This window comes from Protobothrops mucrosquamatus, unplaced genomic scaffold, assembly GCF_001527695.2.
Source record: "Protobothrops mucrosquamatus isolate PMUCROS unplaced genomic scaffold, P.Mucros_1.0 scaffold140, whole genome shotgun sequence".
Taxonomy (NCBI): domain Eukaryota; kingdom Metazoa; phylum Chordata; class Lepidosauria; order Squamata; family Viperidae; genus Protobothrops; species Protobothrops mucrosquamatus.
The window spans coordinates 1,002,360-1,017,219 of NW_015386506.1; the positions used below are offsets into that span (position 1 = coordinate 1,002,360).

At 35.7% G+C, this 14,860-nt stretch overlaps 1 protein-coding gene across 3 annotated transcripts in view; it reads right to left on the reverse strand.

Moving 5' to 3' along the window:
• CACNA1E (calcium voltage-gated channel subunit alpha1 E) overlaps nucleotides 1-14,860 on the reverse strand; it is a 291,680-nt gene that overhangs the window by 28,920 nt on the left and 247,900 nt on the right. For all 3 annotated transcript variants that reach the window (XM_015813135.1, XM_015813134.1, XM_015813132.1), the window contains 5 exons: nucleotides 14,275-14,340; nucleotides 12,963-13,054; nucleotides 11,672-11,837; nucleotides 11,282-11,409; nucleotides 2,717-2,813 (listed from right to left, as the gene is read on the reverse strand). In XM_015813135.1, coding sequence (XP_015668621.1) covers nucleotides 2,717-2,813; nucleotides 11,282-11,409; nucleotides 11,672-11,837; nucleotides 12,963-13,054; nucleotides 14,275-14,340 — 549 coding nt within the window. The remainder of the gene's footprint in view (nucleotides 1-2,716; nucleotides 2,814-11,281; nucleotides 11,410-11,671; nucleotides 11,838-12,962; nucleotides 13,055-14,274; nucleotides 14,341-14,860) is intronic.

Consider the following 14,860-nt stretch of genomic DNA (forward strand, 5'->3'; position numbering starts at 1 on the left):
ATCCTAATATTTAAGCATTTGAACCAGAACTTTCATGCAGAAGTATTAGGAGACGGGGTCAAAAAAAGTAAAGATGCTTAGTGCAATTGCATAACCAACCCCCCCTTTTTATATACAGGTAGCATTCAGCTTGCAACCACAATTGAGTCTGGAATTATGGTTGTAAGTCATGACAGTTGTTAACTGAGGCACCCATGTGATCCTCTCACCTAATTACTACAAACACGGCTTTTGCCATTGCAGTCGTTAAACAACTGTGTGGGTCATTAAGCAGAGCACGAAATGCCTCAGGAGGTAGGGAGGGCTCTGGGAAGCCTGAGACAGGCCCACACTGCAGCACTTCCCCAGATCACATTTGGCCTTTCCCCACCCATTGCACAGCTTCCCACCCTACTAGGTCGTATACCATAGGTCTCCTCCTCCTCTTCCCATGGGGGGGGAATAAGTGAGTGGGGGCAGCTGCAGCATCCCTACAATTGATTGTAAAGGTGGGTTGGTTATCAAGTGCCCAAATGTTGTGACTGTGGAGGCATTGCAGTAGCCATAACTTTGGGTGCAGATCATAAGTCCCTTTGTTCAGTGCCATTGTAATTTCATATAGTCACAGAATGAATAGACATAAGTTGGGGACTATCTTGTATCAAAAAGGGACACAGTTTCAATCACAGTCATCTTTACTTTTTTAACCTCCTCCTCCCATACAGTTGTTCTGCTTTCATGATACAAATACCACTGAAATCGAACTATCACTTCCACATCACCCCCATTTTCACTCCTCAAATGCTTAGGAGCCCATTGGAAGTGAACCGTGGCTACTTTCCTTTCTGCTGACTTGAAATCATGAGAAGAAGTGAACATCACTGCCACATCCTCAAGTCCTTTTTGCATTTTATACAAAAGGTGGAGATAAACCAAACCAGCCAAACACCAATACCGTAATCTGGCATTTTGCATACCAACTCCTGAAGACAAGGACAAAACCAATGAAACTCTCCCCAGTTAACTAGACCTCAGACTAACATTTCTACTATAAGTTCTGAAACTCAAGAGACATGAGGAACAGTTATATCCAAACAGAAATGTAGGCACAGTATCCCCAAACAAAAATAAATAAATAAATGTGTGTGTGTGTGTGTGTGTGTGTGAGAAAGAGAGAGAGAGAGAGAGAGAGAGAGAGAGAGAGAGAGAGAGAGAGAGAGAGAGAGAGAGAGAGAGAGAGAGAATATCTTAGCTTCAGTGCAGCTTCCATTACATCTATCTATCTCTGAGTTGGAAATGAATTAACCCAGCCCCTCAATATTATATGAATAATGAGGTATTAGCACAGAATCCTCAGGCAGAAGGACCTATGCCCCAATATTTTCAGGCTGCTACTTTTCCCAGAATAGACTGGACCCATTTTCCCATTTAATCTCTTACTTCCTATAATGATACACATAGCAAGAACGTGTCCTGCAAATTACTTTGAAGTTGCTAGACCTATTGGATGCAGTATTATCACACTAGTCACAAAACAGCTTATCACCTTCTCCAGCTCAGCTTCAGGGGTATCACTTCTTGCCTTCCAGGCTGTCAAAGCAACTCTTGTAGAAATTTTTTTTAAGTCAAAAGCTCTGCTGAAAAGATTTTAATTTAATGAGCATGTCATGCTCCATTTTATATTTCCATGAATCAGTGGGAAGAAGTTGCCCTTTTTAAAGTAGTTTCTCATTTTCTTCTGATGCAGTTGTCGTACTCCAAAGTCTTTGCTTAGTTCAGACTTTTATACAGATTACAGTTCAATCTCAGATATCAAAAGTATGGTATCATGTTTGAACTGAGAGCCGCACTTGGCCCTTAAGTAGCATGAGGGGGATTGCATTCCTAAAAGCAGTCAGCCCACGATAATTTCATTAAAAGGTATTAGATGTTATTAATATGAATGTTTTCATGTAGCTAACAATTTTCCATTTCAAACAAACTCCTAAGTACTGCTGATGGAAATTTTTGGAGGGACTCTGTATACTCAGTAATAAAACACGGGGCATATTCCCAGATACATTTATAGCTTTAAGTGTGTAAATGACTTTAATGTCATGAGCACTTGCTCTAAAACAGTTAATCCTATTGGTATAAACTACCTTATATTTGAACTTTAGCCCAACTAGCCAAAAATGTCTAATCCAAATGGGAAAGATATTCCGTGGGTTCAGAGAGGATTCATATTCAGTGCTGGGACATTTCTACTGAAATAGCTGGATGGAAACCACATCTGTATGCATAAAGCACATTTGCTCTAATGCTAAACAAAAACCTTTTGAATCTTATTCTGCACCCCTTACCTTTCGCAGTCAATAGAATAAGTGAACAGATGTCCTATCAATCATAATACTCTGTGCAAAACTAAATTATTGAGTATTCGTTACCTTACATTACAGCTACCAATCTTGTTTCTCTTGGATCTGCCCTCACAATGTTGTGTGCCTACACAAAAACTAACTTTCAACATTGCTTGCATTGATCAATGGGCCTTTCTCTTTTATAATGCTATTGCAAACAGAGTCATAAGGATTTGAAACATATCACCAGTAAATATTAAGATAGGAACACAATATGAAATCAAAGAAATAATGGAATTCATCAAACACTTCTTTTATCTCCCACCACCCCATTACCATTATTCCTTTTCCATTTCTTGCTAATCAGAAGCCCATAAAGGAAAGAAGGGTTGTTCTACCTTATAAGCAACTTTGGAGGGACATCTCTTCCCGAGGCCTAGTGGTGGGGACATGAGAGTCAGCATTTCATACATCTCAGTGTAATGGATGCGGCCACTGCTCATGTGCAAGGAGGAGAGAGGATAAAGGAAATGGGGAGGGGGGGGAAGCAAGATGCAGAAAAACAAAAGATAAAGGCATTCCAGAGGTAAAAGACCCAAATAAATCAGAATATAGGAAACAGAAGAGAGAGAGAACAAAAACAAACAAACAAAAAGACAAACAGGAAAAGAACAGGAAACCCATTAATCAATGTAAATCATACACGACAGCTTGTGCTGATGTGATTTATAGCACCCCTAACACAGACCCAGGAACGCCACCAATACGAACTGCCTGCCTTTCCATTTCTCTGTGGATGTTTTTACGGCCAGTTCTTTCAAGTGTAGTACGTGCCCCTTGTAATTTCCAGGGCTGTGTTTAAGTGTTATAAATCAAGATACACAACAAGGCGTTGTTTGGAATATGGTGGTTCATACCTCAGCGAAGTGGCATGTCCTCCCTCTCTGGCTGTGTCCATGCAAGAAGAAAGCAACATCTTGCATAGGAGGGAAGTCCACTGTGGCCACTTCTCAAAGGAATGTGTCTCTTTGCTTCCATCTAGTGCTAGGATGGAGCACGTTCCCACCATGCACTGGTGCAAAGGCATGCCAAGTGTGTAAGAAAACAAAATGCAGGAAGAAAATTTGACATGCCATGCTCTCCAGCCCTCCTCCCATTTCCTCCCACATGCGAATTCAAGTTTCACCCAGTTGGAGTTTAAAGAGTCTTGACAGAGGCAGCTGTTTTGCCTTAAGGCTTCAGTTCTGTTGGTTGGTATTCCCTGTTTTGTGGGTCGCTGGTTCTGTATTCAGCCCTCTACTCAGTATAAAAGGAGGTCAGATTAAAATCTAGTCTCTTGCCTTGGAAGCTTCATTGTAAATCCTTATTCTAAGCTTGGTAGAGTATTGTGGAAAAAAAAATAAAGGTTTCCTTTATTCTTTTCAAGAAGGGAAACACAATATACAAAGTGTGATGTAAGAAAAGACAAGACTTGCATGGGTTTGGGTGACTGATCCAATGTAAATAAATTTGGATGACCTACATTGGCTATTAAGCAGTATTAAACAATTTTTCACCTAAAAAGGGGGTGTTTTTTCAGTCCTTTTTTAGGTGAAAAATATGATGATCTTTGTTTACTATTTGTTCAACTCTTGTATTACTTTTAAGATTCACTAACACAGAGGCATAATTGTTAAAGCTACAAGTTATGTATTTAATTGCTCCTATTTTTTTTATAAAATGTGTAATAATTTTGTGTTTTCCATTCAACTCAAAATTGTCCATTTCCTATTACTTTCTTCAACCTTAACATTTCTAGGTTTGTCTTCTGCTAAATGGTAGTCAAAATGGCTTGTATGCAGCTATTAAAATGCATTAAAATATATTGTTTGAAAATATCCTACATGAGGAATGTCTAATTGAGTTGCTTTTTATTTCAGAAAAAAATGCTCTTAAAATGCCTCCAAAATATCTCTCTTCACAACTAAATTTGACCTATTTTTAAAATTTGATTTCTTTTTTCCTTCATTTTAGGTTTGGTAGTTTTTGTAGTGAAACATTTTAAAATAAGAACTGCATATAATTTTCTAGAGAAGCATGAAACAAATCATAGCCAAGAGATCTTGTAGTAACATCTTTAAGAAAGAGAAGATCAGAGTATAAATGTTAGTGAATCAGAGTATATATGTTAGTGGAACAAAATTTAAAAAGTGTGAAAATGGGTATGTTTGCAGAGAAGAAAGAAAAAAGCTTTAAAAAAATCTGTCTCTAACCATATGGACTGCATCAAAACTGAAATTGACTTATAGGTGGATTTAAAAATTACAGCCTACAAGAAAGACATGAAAATAATAGATTTACAAATGAAATTAAATGATTTAAAAATTAAAAAACTGTAAACAATCAATAAATCAGAAGAGTAATGTGGATTATTTTTATACTGGATTTACAAAAGGGAAATGCTGGAGTTGCCACAGTGGAATTACAAAGGGGGCCTGACAAGAATTTTGAGAGAAGAAACAAAGCGAGTATGAAAAAGCAGATGTCAGAATTTTCTGTAAGGAATTTAAAGACTTTTGGGAGAAACAGGACAGAGTACAGAATTGGTTTATCTGCTCTAGGTTAAAATAATGGGTTGCTATTTCAGATGTTATTTAATGGTTTTTTGATTGGGACTAGATGATGATTGTTGTTTCTGAGAAAGTTTAATTGTAATAGGACTGATTATTTGAAGAGAGGAAACAGGGCGGATCTGTTCAAATGGAAAAAAAATTCAAATTGGGTATAACAGATATAGTTTGTAATAATTATGTTATTTCTGATAACCCTTGCTGATAAATATGGTGAAATGAGGCTGGAGAGATAGGAGTATAGAGAATGGGGTAAAGTATGGAATGAAGAGGTTTTTGGTTGTATTATAAAATATAGTAATAATTTGTTAACATCAGTTACACTTGATGGGGATGAAGGGGAAAGTTTTTTTTTCTGTTTTTATATCTTTCCTTCATTTTCTTTTTTGCACTTTTAAATATTTTTTAAGCATCTGAGAGGCTTACAGAACAGATCAGTTTTACTGAGCAAAGGTTAACATCCTATGGATTAAACTTTAAGCAGCAACAGCACTGAATGTTTATGAGGTATAAACTTTTCAATATCAGGTCAAAAACTGAAAAATAAATGTAAGTTTATAATATTTACATGAAGATAATTATCATGTCAATGGAATTAATTCTGTATCTATTCCATTTGTGTATTTCAGATATATTAAGCAAGAGACATAATCACATACAATTATTTGCACAATTGTTTTCACCCATAGTTTGCACAAATATGAAAAAAGGGAAATCTGAATGGTAAAAAAATCCACAGCAAGACTTCCTGGAGTGACTTTTCTGCATAATCCCTATCATTAGGATTCTCTTTCAAGCTAATGGCTGTTTACCCAGGAAAAAGATTAAGAACAATATTTGCAAATCAGTTGATTTGTAGGTGCCTAAAGAGATACAAATATATACAGATAATTTTAAATCGTAATTGTTAGTCTCCCAGAGCCTTTGGGAATGGGTGGCATACAAATAAAATGTCATAAAATTAAATAAAAAATGAAATAAATTGAGGAAATGTTTGATACAGCAGAAAGCCAGCTAGTTCTCAAAATCAAATAATATATTTACCTAAGTAAAGAGGTTGGCAGATTTTTCATTAACCTAGAATCTTTCCATACTACTCTTCAACATATTATAAAAAGACAAACACTTGTTATTTATAAGATGGCATAGCTTAATCAACATGGCATAGTTAGAAACATTAAATCAGCATGGGACATAAATCTAGTAGTTAATATTTCAGTGTGTTCTAATTAATTTTTCTGTTCAAATCAAAGATAACTAATTTTATATAGTGTGTGTGTGTGTTTGTGTGAGTTAGTGTATGAGTGTGTGTATGTATGTATGTGTGTGTATACAAACACACACACATTATACACACACACACACACACATATACATACATATATGTCTTTGATAAATTTAAATATTGGAATCCCAGGTGTGGACATTTGAAATCAGCAATACTGATACTGATTTCAAACATACATATATATACATATATATACATATATATATACACACACACACACAGATACACATTTGGCGGAGTAAATGTAAATAATTTAGGAAGACATTTAGGCAAATATATATACATTTAGAACATTCATAGAAGAACTGGAAATCCATACATGGATGGGAGGTTGGCAGCAAATTCTCTTGAAAGTAAAATGAAATGATTGAAGTATTAAAAAATATGTTTCTGCTTTATTAAGTACACAAATGAGATTCATCAGTGCATAGCTCAGCAACTTCATAGTTGATTTGGGGAAAGCAAAACCAGGTTAAAACAAAACTTGGCAATAGATTTGCAGATATGAAGAACTGGCCAGGAGAATGATGGTTGTGCCAAAATGTCAATATTGCTGACATGTCTTTATTGAATGGTTGCATTCTAGTAAATAATAATAATAATAATAATAATAATAATAATAATAATAATAATAATAATAATAATAATAATAATAATAATAATAATAATAATAATAATATAATTGTGATGATGCTGGTGAAAGAAGTAGCAATGACATGTTTGGTTGGATCTTCTCAATTACAGAAAAACAATAAGAAAACAAACAAACAAAAAACAAAAATAAGAAAAATTCCAAATGCTGGTGAAGTTTTAGAATAGTTCTGATGCTGAATGCACAGTAAAAATGAATCACAGGAAATTGTCCAAAGGCCTTCAGTTGTCTTGATTTATCTGGGCAAGTAATCAAATTCAGGAAAGTTTTCTTTTTTGCAAGTCAGTGTGAATTTAGGACAAAAAAACCCGAGCACTGTAGGAGAGGCAGAAGACTATGTGAACTTAATTTGCTCATGGTTCCTTAATTATGCTATGCTATTACTGAGAAATAGGGACAGTTCTCTATTTCCAAAGTTAATTTGGAAGATTCTCTGTGGGTATGCTCACTGCTGCTTGTGGTGCTCACTATGGAAGATAATTAGTACGTTTTAATTCTTTCTAAAGCAAAACTGAACAAATATACTTCAAAAGGGCAACATCTCATCTTTGGCTATGAAAAGTTGAAATGTGTTTAAGATCCAGAAATTCAGAGTGCTTTACATTGCAATTTTCTCACATATTGATGGATCCTTAGGAAATGGGGATGGCCAGGTGGGGGGAAGAAACTATATATTATTTTGGAATAATAGTTTTAGGAACTGTTCAGCTGAAAGCAGTTTTACTTGGAAAGAAACTGCGAGGAAGCAATGTGGGCTGGAAGGATTTTTTTTGTGTGGAATCTGAATAGTTATTTTATCTAGAGGTTGTACAACATATTTTCTTGGTGAAACTTTGGGCAGGCAAGCAATGAAGGATCATGAAAGATGACCTAAGGAATTATATCATGAAAATGGTGCAGAAATACTTAGGTTTTCTTGGCTGGGAAAAAAATCTCATAGAAGCAGCTCTTCAATTAGGAGAAAGCAGAAGTTCATTCTTTTTAAATGGACTTTTGCAGGTGAATTTGACACAGATTTTAGTTAGTAAACTTTGAATTCTAAATGACCTTGTCATAATACACAGTCATGAATAGAAGATAGTGTTTCATAATCATCTTTGCCCCTTGTCAGTACTGATGATCAAAAGGAGACCAGGAAGAAAAAAAATACTATTAAACAAAGCTGTAGTTTGTTAGTCATTTGCCATAGAGATTAATGATCTATATTGTTCTTTTGCTTGCAAAACCCATATCTTTTAGATATATATTCATATATACATATATTTGAATTTACTACATTTGATTTAAACATACAAAAATATTCATCACTCCTAAAATTAAAAAGTTTGTTGGCTGCTCTAGCTTTTTCCTTAGCAGGCTAATTTTTCATTAACTGAGGGGCTTTATTAAGTTCAACCCAAATAGCCAGATGAACCCCTGCCCACCATGTCAAGTGTCTTTCTCTGACATAAGTTTTTCATTGGACTAAGTTAAGATGTTTTATCATCAGGAGATGCAACCTGAATCTAGTTGCACTATTTCTGAAGTACAGACAGAATGTTATTCGGGATGAATGGATCTTCCATACCCAACAATGTAATATCTTTAAAATCAAGTCTCTGGGCATAGCTGGGGAGCTTTATTCATTTTCTACCATGTCTGATTTGAGTTTTTAAAATTAAAATTATATTCTTTGTTCCCTTCTTTTGCTCCCAAGTTAGTGAAAAACCAAATACAATGTCCATTTCAAATGAAAAATGTAGGTCCTGAAAGGGGAAGCAGAAAACAATGGTTCCAAAACTTCTCTATGCTACTCTATGACACTCTAAAAACCTCCAGAGTTATTCATTCAAGATGAGAATGAATGTGTAATTTCAGCTGGGTCCTGAAATGCATTTCTTCATCTTTTCCAGTTATAACAGCTGCTGATTCTGAGAAGGTTTGAATCTCTTTAAACTCGAGGGAAAGCAAGTCAGGATTCCCTTGTGAAGTACAATAAGGTGAAGTACAAAAGAGAGGAGGAGATCGGGATTTAATGGGATGTCCCTATTGCCAGGTTGTGGCTGGGGATTGTGAGGCAAACCTTGCAAGCCACCCTGCAGGGGCACTTCTCTCCCAGGCCCAGAGGAGGTGAGATCACCCGTACTAATTTGTACATATCCTTATACAGGATCCTGCCACTGGAAAGGAAGCACAGGTGAGTTAATAGGCCCAATCAGGAAATGGGAAAGAAGAACTGTGTGCAACTGGTTAACGCCAAAGATGTGCATTGCACTTTTTCTACGTAGCTCTACCTTTGGGGGTGAGGAGGGGGCTGAGGGAAAGCTCTGCCCAATCACCTCCTTTGAAGATATAGCTATTATTCTCTCTACTCTACAATGTTCCCATGGAGGAATTCTTCATCACCAAGAAGGTGCATATGGCCTGATTTATAATGGAATGATAAAACTCAGTCATTCTACCAAGATTTATCCATTTTTTTTAAAAAAGCAGAACAAATGGTTTTGCACAATCAACTGTTCACATCAAGTGGATAAATGGTGACTTATTTTATACAAAGTTTCAAGCCAGGGTTCCCCCCCCCCCATCAAATCCTGTCTTTCCACTTTGCCCCTTTGCCCCCAGTGGTGATCAATCTATACTGTGAGTTCAATTTCACATAGGATAAAAAGGTGCTCCATAGCTATATCAATAGCATGTCAGGGGATGATTAGACTACAGTACTTCCTTTTGATATCCCAGGAGGGTTTTTTTGTCTCTGAAAACTAAGACATAGTTGTATCAGTCAGAGATAATTTCTTTTTGATTCTTTTCCATTATGGTCACCACAGTCTAGCAATGGAAGGGCAGGAGGTGAAACTCTTACAGTTATAATGATCAGTTTAATTTAGAATGGTAATTATACTGTAGGCAGTATTCTAAATAGAATTGTAGGTATTATTTTTAATGCAGTAATAAAGTACAAAAGAAGAATCCTATATTATAATATAATCATAATTATAATATAATCCTAATTATAATCCTAAATTTAAAAATCATCAAGGTCTGATGATTTTTGAAAAACTACAATCTTAATATAAGACAAATTTAGTGAGCTAATTATAAAAATAACTACGGGAAGGGGAAAATGGGAAAATAAGATAACTGGAAAAATCTATTGTCTTCTTATTTAAATCCCAAATAATTTTTCCACAAACTGGCTTTCTTCATTTCTATGAGACTGCACCCAGAACTGTCAGCCACTATGGCTTTTAGCTACAAAAGGTGACACTGACATTTCTTGTCCTTTCAAGAAAATAACATGAATTTCCTTGCTACAGATGAGTTACTAAGCCAGGGCTACCAAATTAATGTCTGCTTTTAACAGGGGAAACAAGTTCAGAAGAGTAACCATATTAATTATGCGCTCCTCTTAAAGGCCAACATATTTATTGTGTAAATCTTTTAGAAGGAAGAGGTTTCATTAATTTAGAAGAGTGAATTCACAGAAAACAATACATTTAGTTTTCAGATGTTAGGGTAAAACTGAGAATATTCATCTGATGAAATTCTAGGATTCCAATATCTCCAGAAAAGACTTATATCTTTCTTAAAGTCATGAACATTGACACAAATATCAATAGACAATTAGGCAGATAGGTAATTCTAATTCAAGCTGGAGAAAGATAATAAGAAATATACTTTTAAATTTTCAAATTTGAGATACATAAAAGATAACCTAAGGTATTATCACCAGTGGCAGTTCCACTTCAGGTTAAGAACTATCACTTAGGAATTCTGGAATTAGGCAAATATATCAAAATGTCCCAGGGAAGATATAATGGAAAACAATGTCCCCAAAGCACTCCTGAAATGTGTGGGTAGTATGAGTGAAGGTTTTTAATAACATGGTGGTCAATTCACTCCTGACATAAATTATCTATGAAGATTTTTTTTTCTTAAAACTTTTTAGGTTGCAGACACCAAAATATAGTACAAAATTAAAAATAAATAGGTGGGGGATTGGACATACATGAGTAAATCCTCTTTTATACATATATGAGACCTCAATTTTCAGAATGGCTCACAAGTATGTCCATATGGTCAATATAGGAAAAATCATTTGCTGCAGGAAAACTGCAATCTACAGAATATTTCATTGTCATGTACAGTGCACAGCTGCTCATATTTAAAAGAGCTTTGCAAAGCTGTGATGATAGAATAAAAAACAACCCATAAAGGATATATACTTCCTTTTAATTAAAAAGCTGAAACTGGCTGAATTGTTAATTTAAGTAAGACTATTAGGTTGTTTATGTGCAGATGGCCTTTGTATAAGAATATCTAGAAACCGCAGGATGGAGAAGGGGATTTCCATTCTATTTGTACTTGATTTGGATATCACATCTAAATAGATTTTGTAAAGAACATTAAAAAAACAGATATGCCTACATACCATGCAGCTCTATCATATTCTGCCCAAATCCGGACAAATTCATCAAGGTGATGGGGTCCCAAGATGGAAGAATCTCGAGTCAGGTATTCAAAATTGTCCATAATGACAGCCACAAAGAGATTGAGCATCTAAGTATGAAGGAAACAAGAAGAATGCATAATAAGGGGAAAGGGATAGGAACAGATCTTTAAGCAGAAGACCAGCAAATGAGGAAGCACAAAAGAAAGCTCCAATGTAATTCTGCACACGATAATGAAATTCTTTAACTGTGTTTACAGCTCTTTGAGAAATATAGTACTAAAGAATATCATATCATATCATCCTTTAAATCAATCTGGTGAAAACAATACAAAACAATAAATCTGTAGACTAATGGAAAGAGGAACTCACCAAGAAGGAGCAAAAGAAGATGAAGGAGACAAAGTAGACATATGCTAGTTCTGTGCCACACTTCTCATTCTCATTTTGTCCAGATGTTGCTGTAGTGTCTGGCTCACAACCTTTCCCTTCTAGGCATGAAAGCATAATCTCCTGCCATGCCTCCCCTGTAGCGCTTCTGTAAGAAAACAAATCCAGCTTGTGGCCTACTACTATGTTCAACAAATCCTTCTTACTTCCAGAAAGCCTCCGTTTAAGCAATAATCGTTTAAAAATAGACTTCAGGGTGATTTAAGGAGGTTTTTGTTATATATAAGTTGAGGTAAAATCTTGCTCTTCTGCAAAATCTACTGCAAACATCATACAAAGGATAATTTTCCCTCAAGTTGAGTTTGTCTCCTGGTGAGCATCTGGATCCATGCAGATTTCTTGGCAATAGTGCAGACGTGGTCTGCCATGCCAAACAGGCTGATAGTGGCAGCAGCCTCAGAAAGCAGTAATTATCCCACTATTGTACATAATACACTAATTTAAGATAGTTTCAAAAGATACATTTCAGATAACTTAAGAATTTAATTTAAATTTAAGAAACTAAGATATATTTCAAATAATTCAGAAACCATCCATGACATCTAGAGGCTGTCTGGAGTTAATTCCCATCATGGTTTCCAAAGATGATATCACTTCTTGCTAATCATACTGAACATACAACCTGGTATGAAGTGCTATATTTTATTGAAATTCAGTTATAACATCGAGGAGGACTTTTATATAATTTATGATTCAGTCCAGTCAGATCTATTTATGACTTCTGCATCCTAGAAGCTGGGATTCCAATAGGGAAGCTGAAATTCCATTTTGGCAATGAAAGGGTTTATCAAGTTTAAAGATTATGATGACATTGTAGATGCACTGAAGGAAGAGAGAGGGGCTGTTGTATAATCTGCCTGATAATTAAACTAGAACAAAGATAATAGTTTTGTTCATGAATCTCTTTGGAATGAAGCTGCCTATTAGGGAGTTTTATCTGACTTCAGAACATGGAGGTTCTTTACAAAGATTAAGAAAAAGGAGATACAGAAAATAAAAGTTGTGGCCCACTGAGCTGAAGACAATTCAGTCTTAAACTAAAGCGTACTAAATAGTCTGTAAAAAGGGAAACTTGGTTTGTAACAAGCTTTGTAAAACTAGATAGCTGAGTATTGGCTCATTACCAGAAGCTTTTGAAATCTTAGGAGAGACAGTTCTTTGCTTTATATCAAAGTGTAAATGGCTCCCTGTGTGAATATAAATGTAAATTTACCTAAACAGTAACATGAGAGAACCAAGGAAGCTGCGGAAATTGTTGTGACGGTTAATGTGACTTTCCTCATCTAGCTTGATGTTCCCAAACACCTGAAAACATAGAAATGAAATTATTATTGCTGACTTCATAAAGCAAAAACGCAGCAATCACAGCAAAGTGAGGATGGTAGAAAATGTACAGTGCCCTGACCATTCTTTCATATTTCCAAAGTTTGTTGATGATACCAGAACAAGGGGAAAAATACTGCTGGGATAAAACATTTTTTCAAAATCTTGCAGAGTTAAGAATACTAACTGGTTATAATATGTCACTTTCTCCTTTGATAACCACATTGTATAGCATTTGTATTGAACCCCAACAAATTTAAGGGATTCTGTATTTAGTCACCATACAGACATTGTTTAGTAATCAGCAGTAGACTACCTGTTACATTGCATTTATTAATTTGATTTACATCTCACCTTTTAATCAGCAGCTCAAATCAACATATAGAACGCTCATTTCTATATTTCCAGACAGGAACCCCACACCCAGATGGACTAATTATATTCTATTGTAAGGTAAGACTAGCACTGATGATGTTACCTAGTTTGGGTAATGAAATGTCTGCAAGAAAATAAGCAAGCTTAGAGAGCACCAAGGACCCCTCATTTCAACCCTGAGCTACATATATTCTCCTTTATTGGTACTGTAAGGTTATATTAACAGAATCTTGCAAGACTGAAAGTACATTTCTCCCCATTGCCTTTACAACACAAAAAACTAGGGATGGTCCCTTCTAAGGTGTTTGCCATGCCCACATTTGTTCTGTGGGCTTGGCTGCCACTTATCTGATCATTCTCATGGCTGTGCCTCTTTCCCATCTCCCAAAGTCATTCCCACACACAATTGCAATATTTAATCACAGTAACAATTGTGTTGGATAAATTGGACTGAAAGATAGCATGATTGATTTAAATCAGTGGTTCTCAACCTGTGGGTCGGGACCCCATTTGGGGTCGATCGACCATTTCATGGGGGTCGCCAAGCAAGGCTGTCCGCCATTTTTTTTGTCCGCCATTTCCCCCCCCCTTTTACGGCGGGTGCCTTACCTCCCTTTTCTTCAGATGTCAATTGTTGTTAGATTACAAATAACCTATTTCAGCCTTTTCCTACCTGAGTACTTGAGATATTCTTGATTACAGATTAGCTAATGGACCTCCTGCCTGAAAATGGGGGCTTAAGCTTAATATAAGAGGAAGACTCAAGATTTTGTTATTTCTTTGTTGGATGAACCAACTATCCTAGACCTTTTTAGTTTTTTGCTTACCTGCATCCCAATGATTGCATAAATGAAGAAGAGCATTGCAATGAGAAGGCAGACATATGGGAGAGCCTGGAAGAGGCAAATCATAAAAAGAACTGTGTTATTACAGGCATAGTATTTATATGCTTAAAACAGTAACATCAGTGTACTTAAAATAGTAATAAATAAGCAGTAGCAGAGAAGATAAGAATATCTGTTTACACTAACTAAATAGCAATAGCACTTAGACTTATATACCACTTCACAGTGCTTTGCAGCCCTCTATAAGCTGTTTACAGAGTCAGCATATTGCCCCCAATAATCTGGGTCCTTATTTTACTGACCTCGGAAGGATGGAAGGCCTTGAGCCAAATGATTTGTGAACCAAAGTGAGGCTATGATGCTAAGTTTAAGAAACATGATAACAAAAATATTGGCACCAATACAGAGCAGAGTAACAGGTGATTTAATTACAGCTCTTTTAACAAACATGCAAATGACCCATGGGAGCAAAATACAGAGGAAATTAAGGCACTAAGTATATTTTTCTGCTATATATGAGGAAGTGCACAAAGTAAAACAGAAGAGTTAAGAGCTAATAAACAATAAT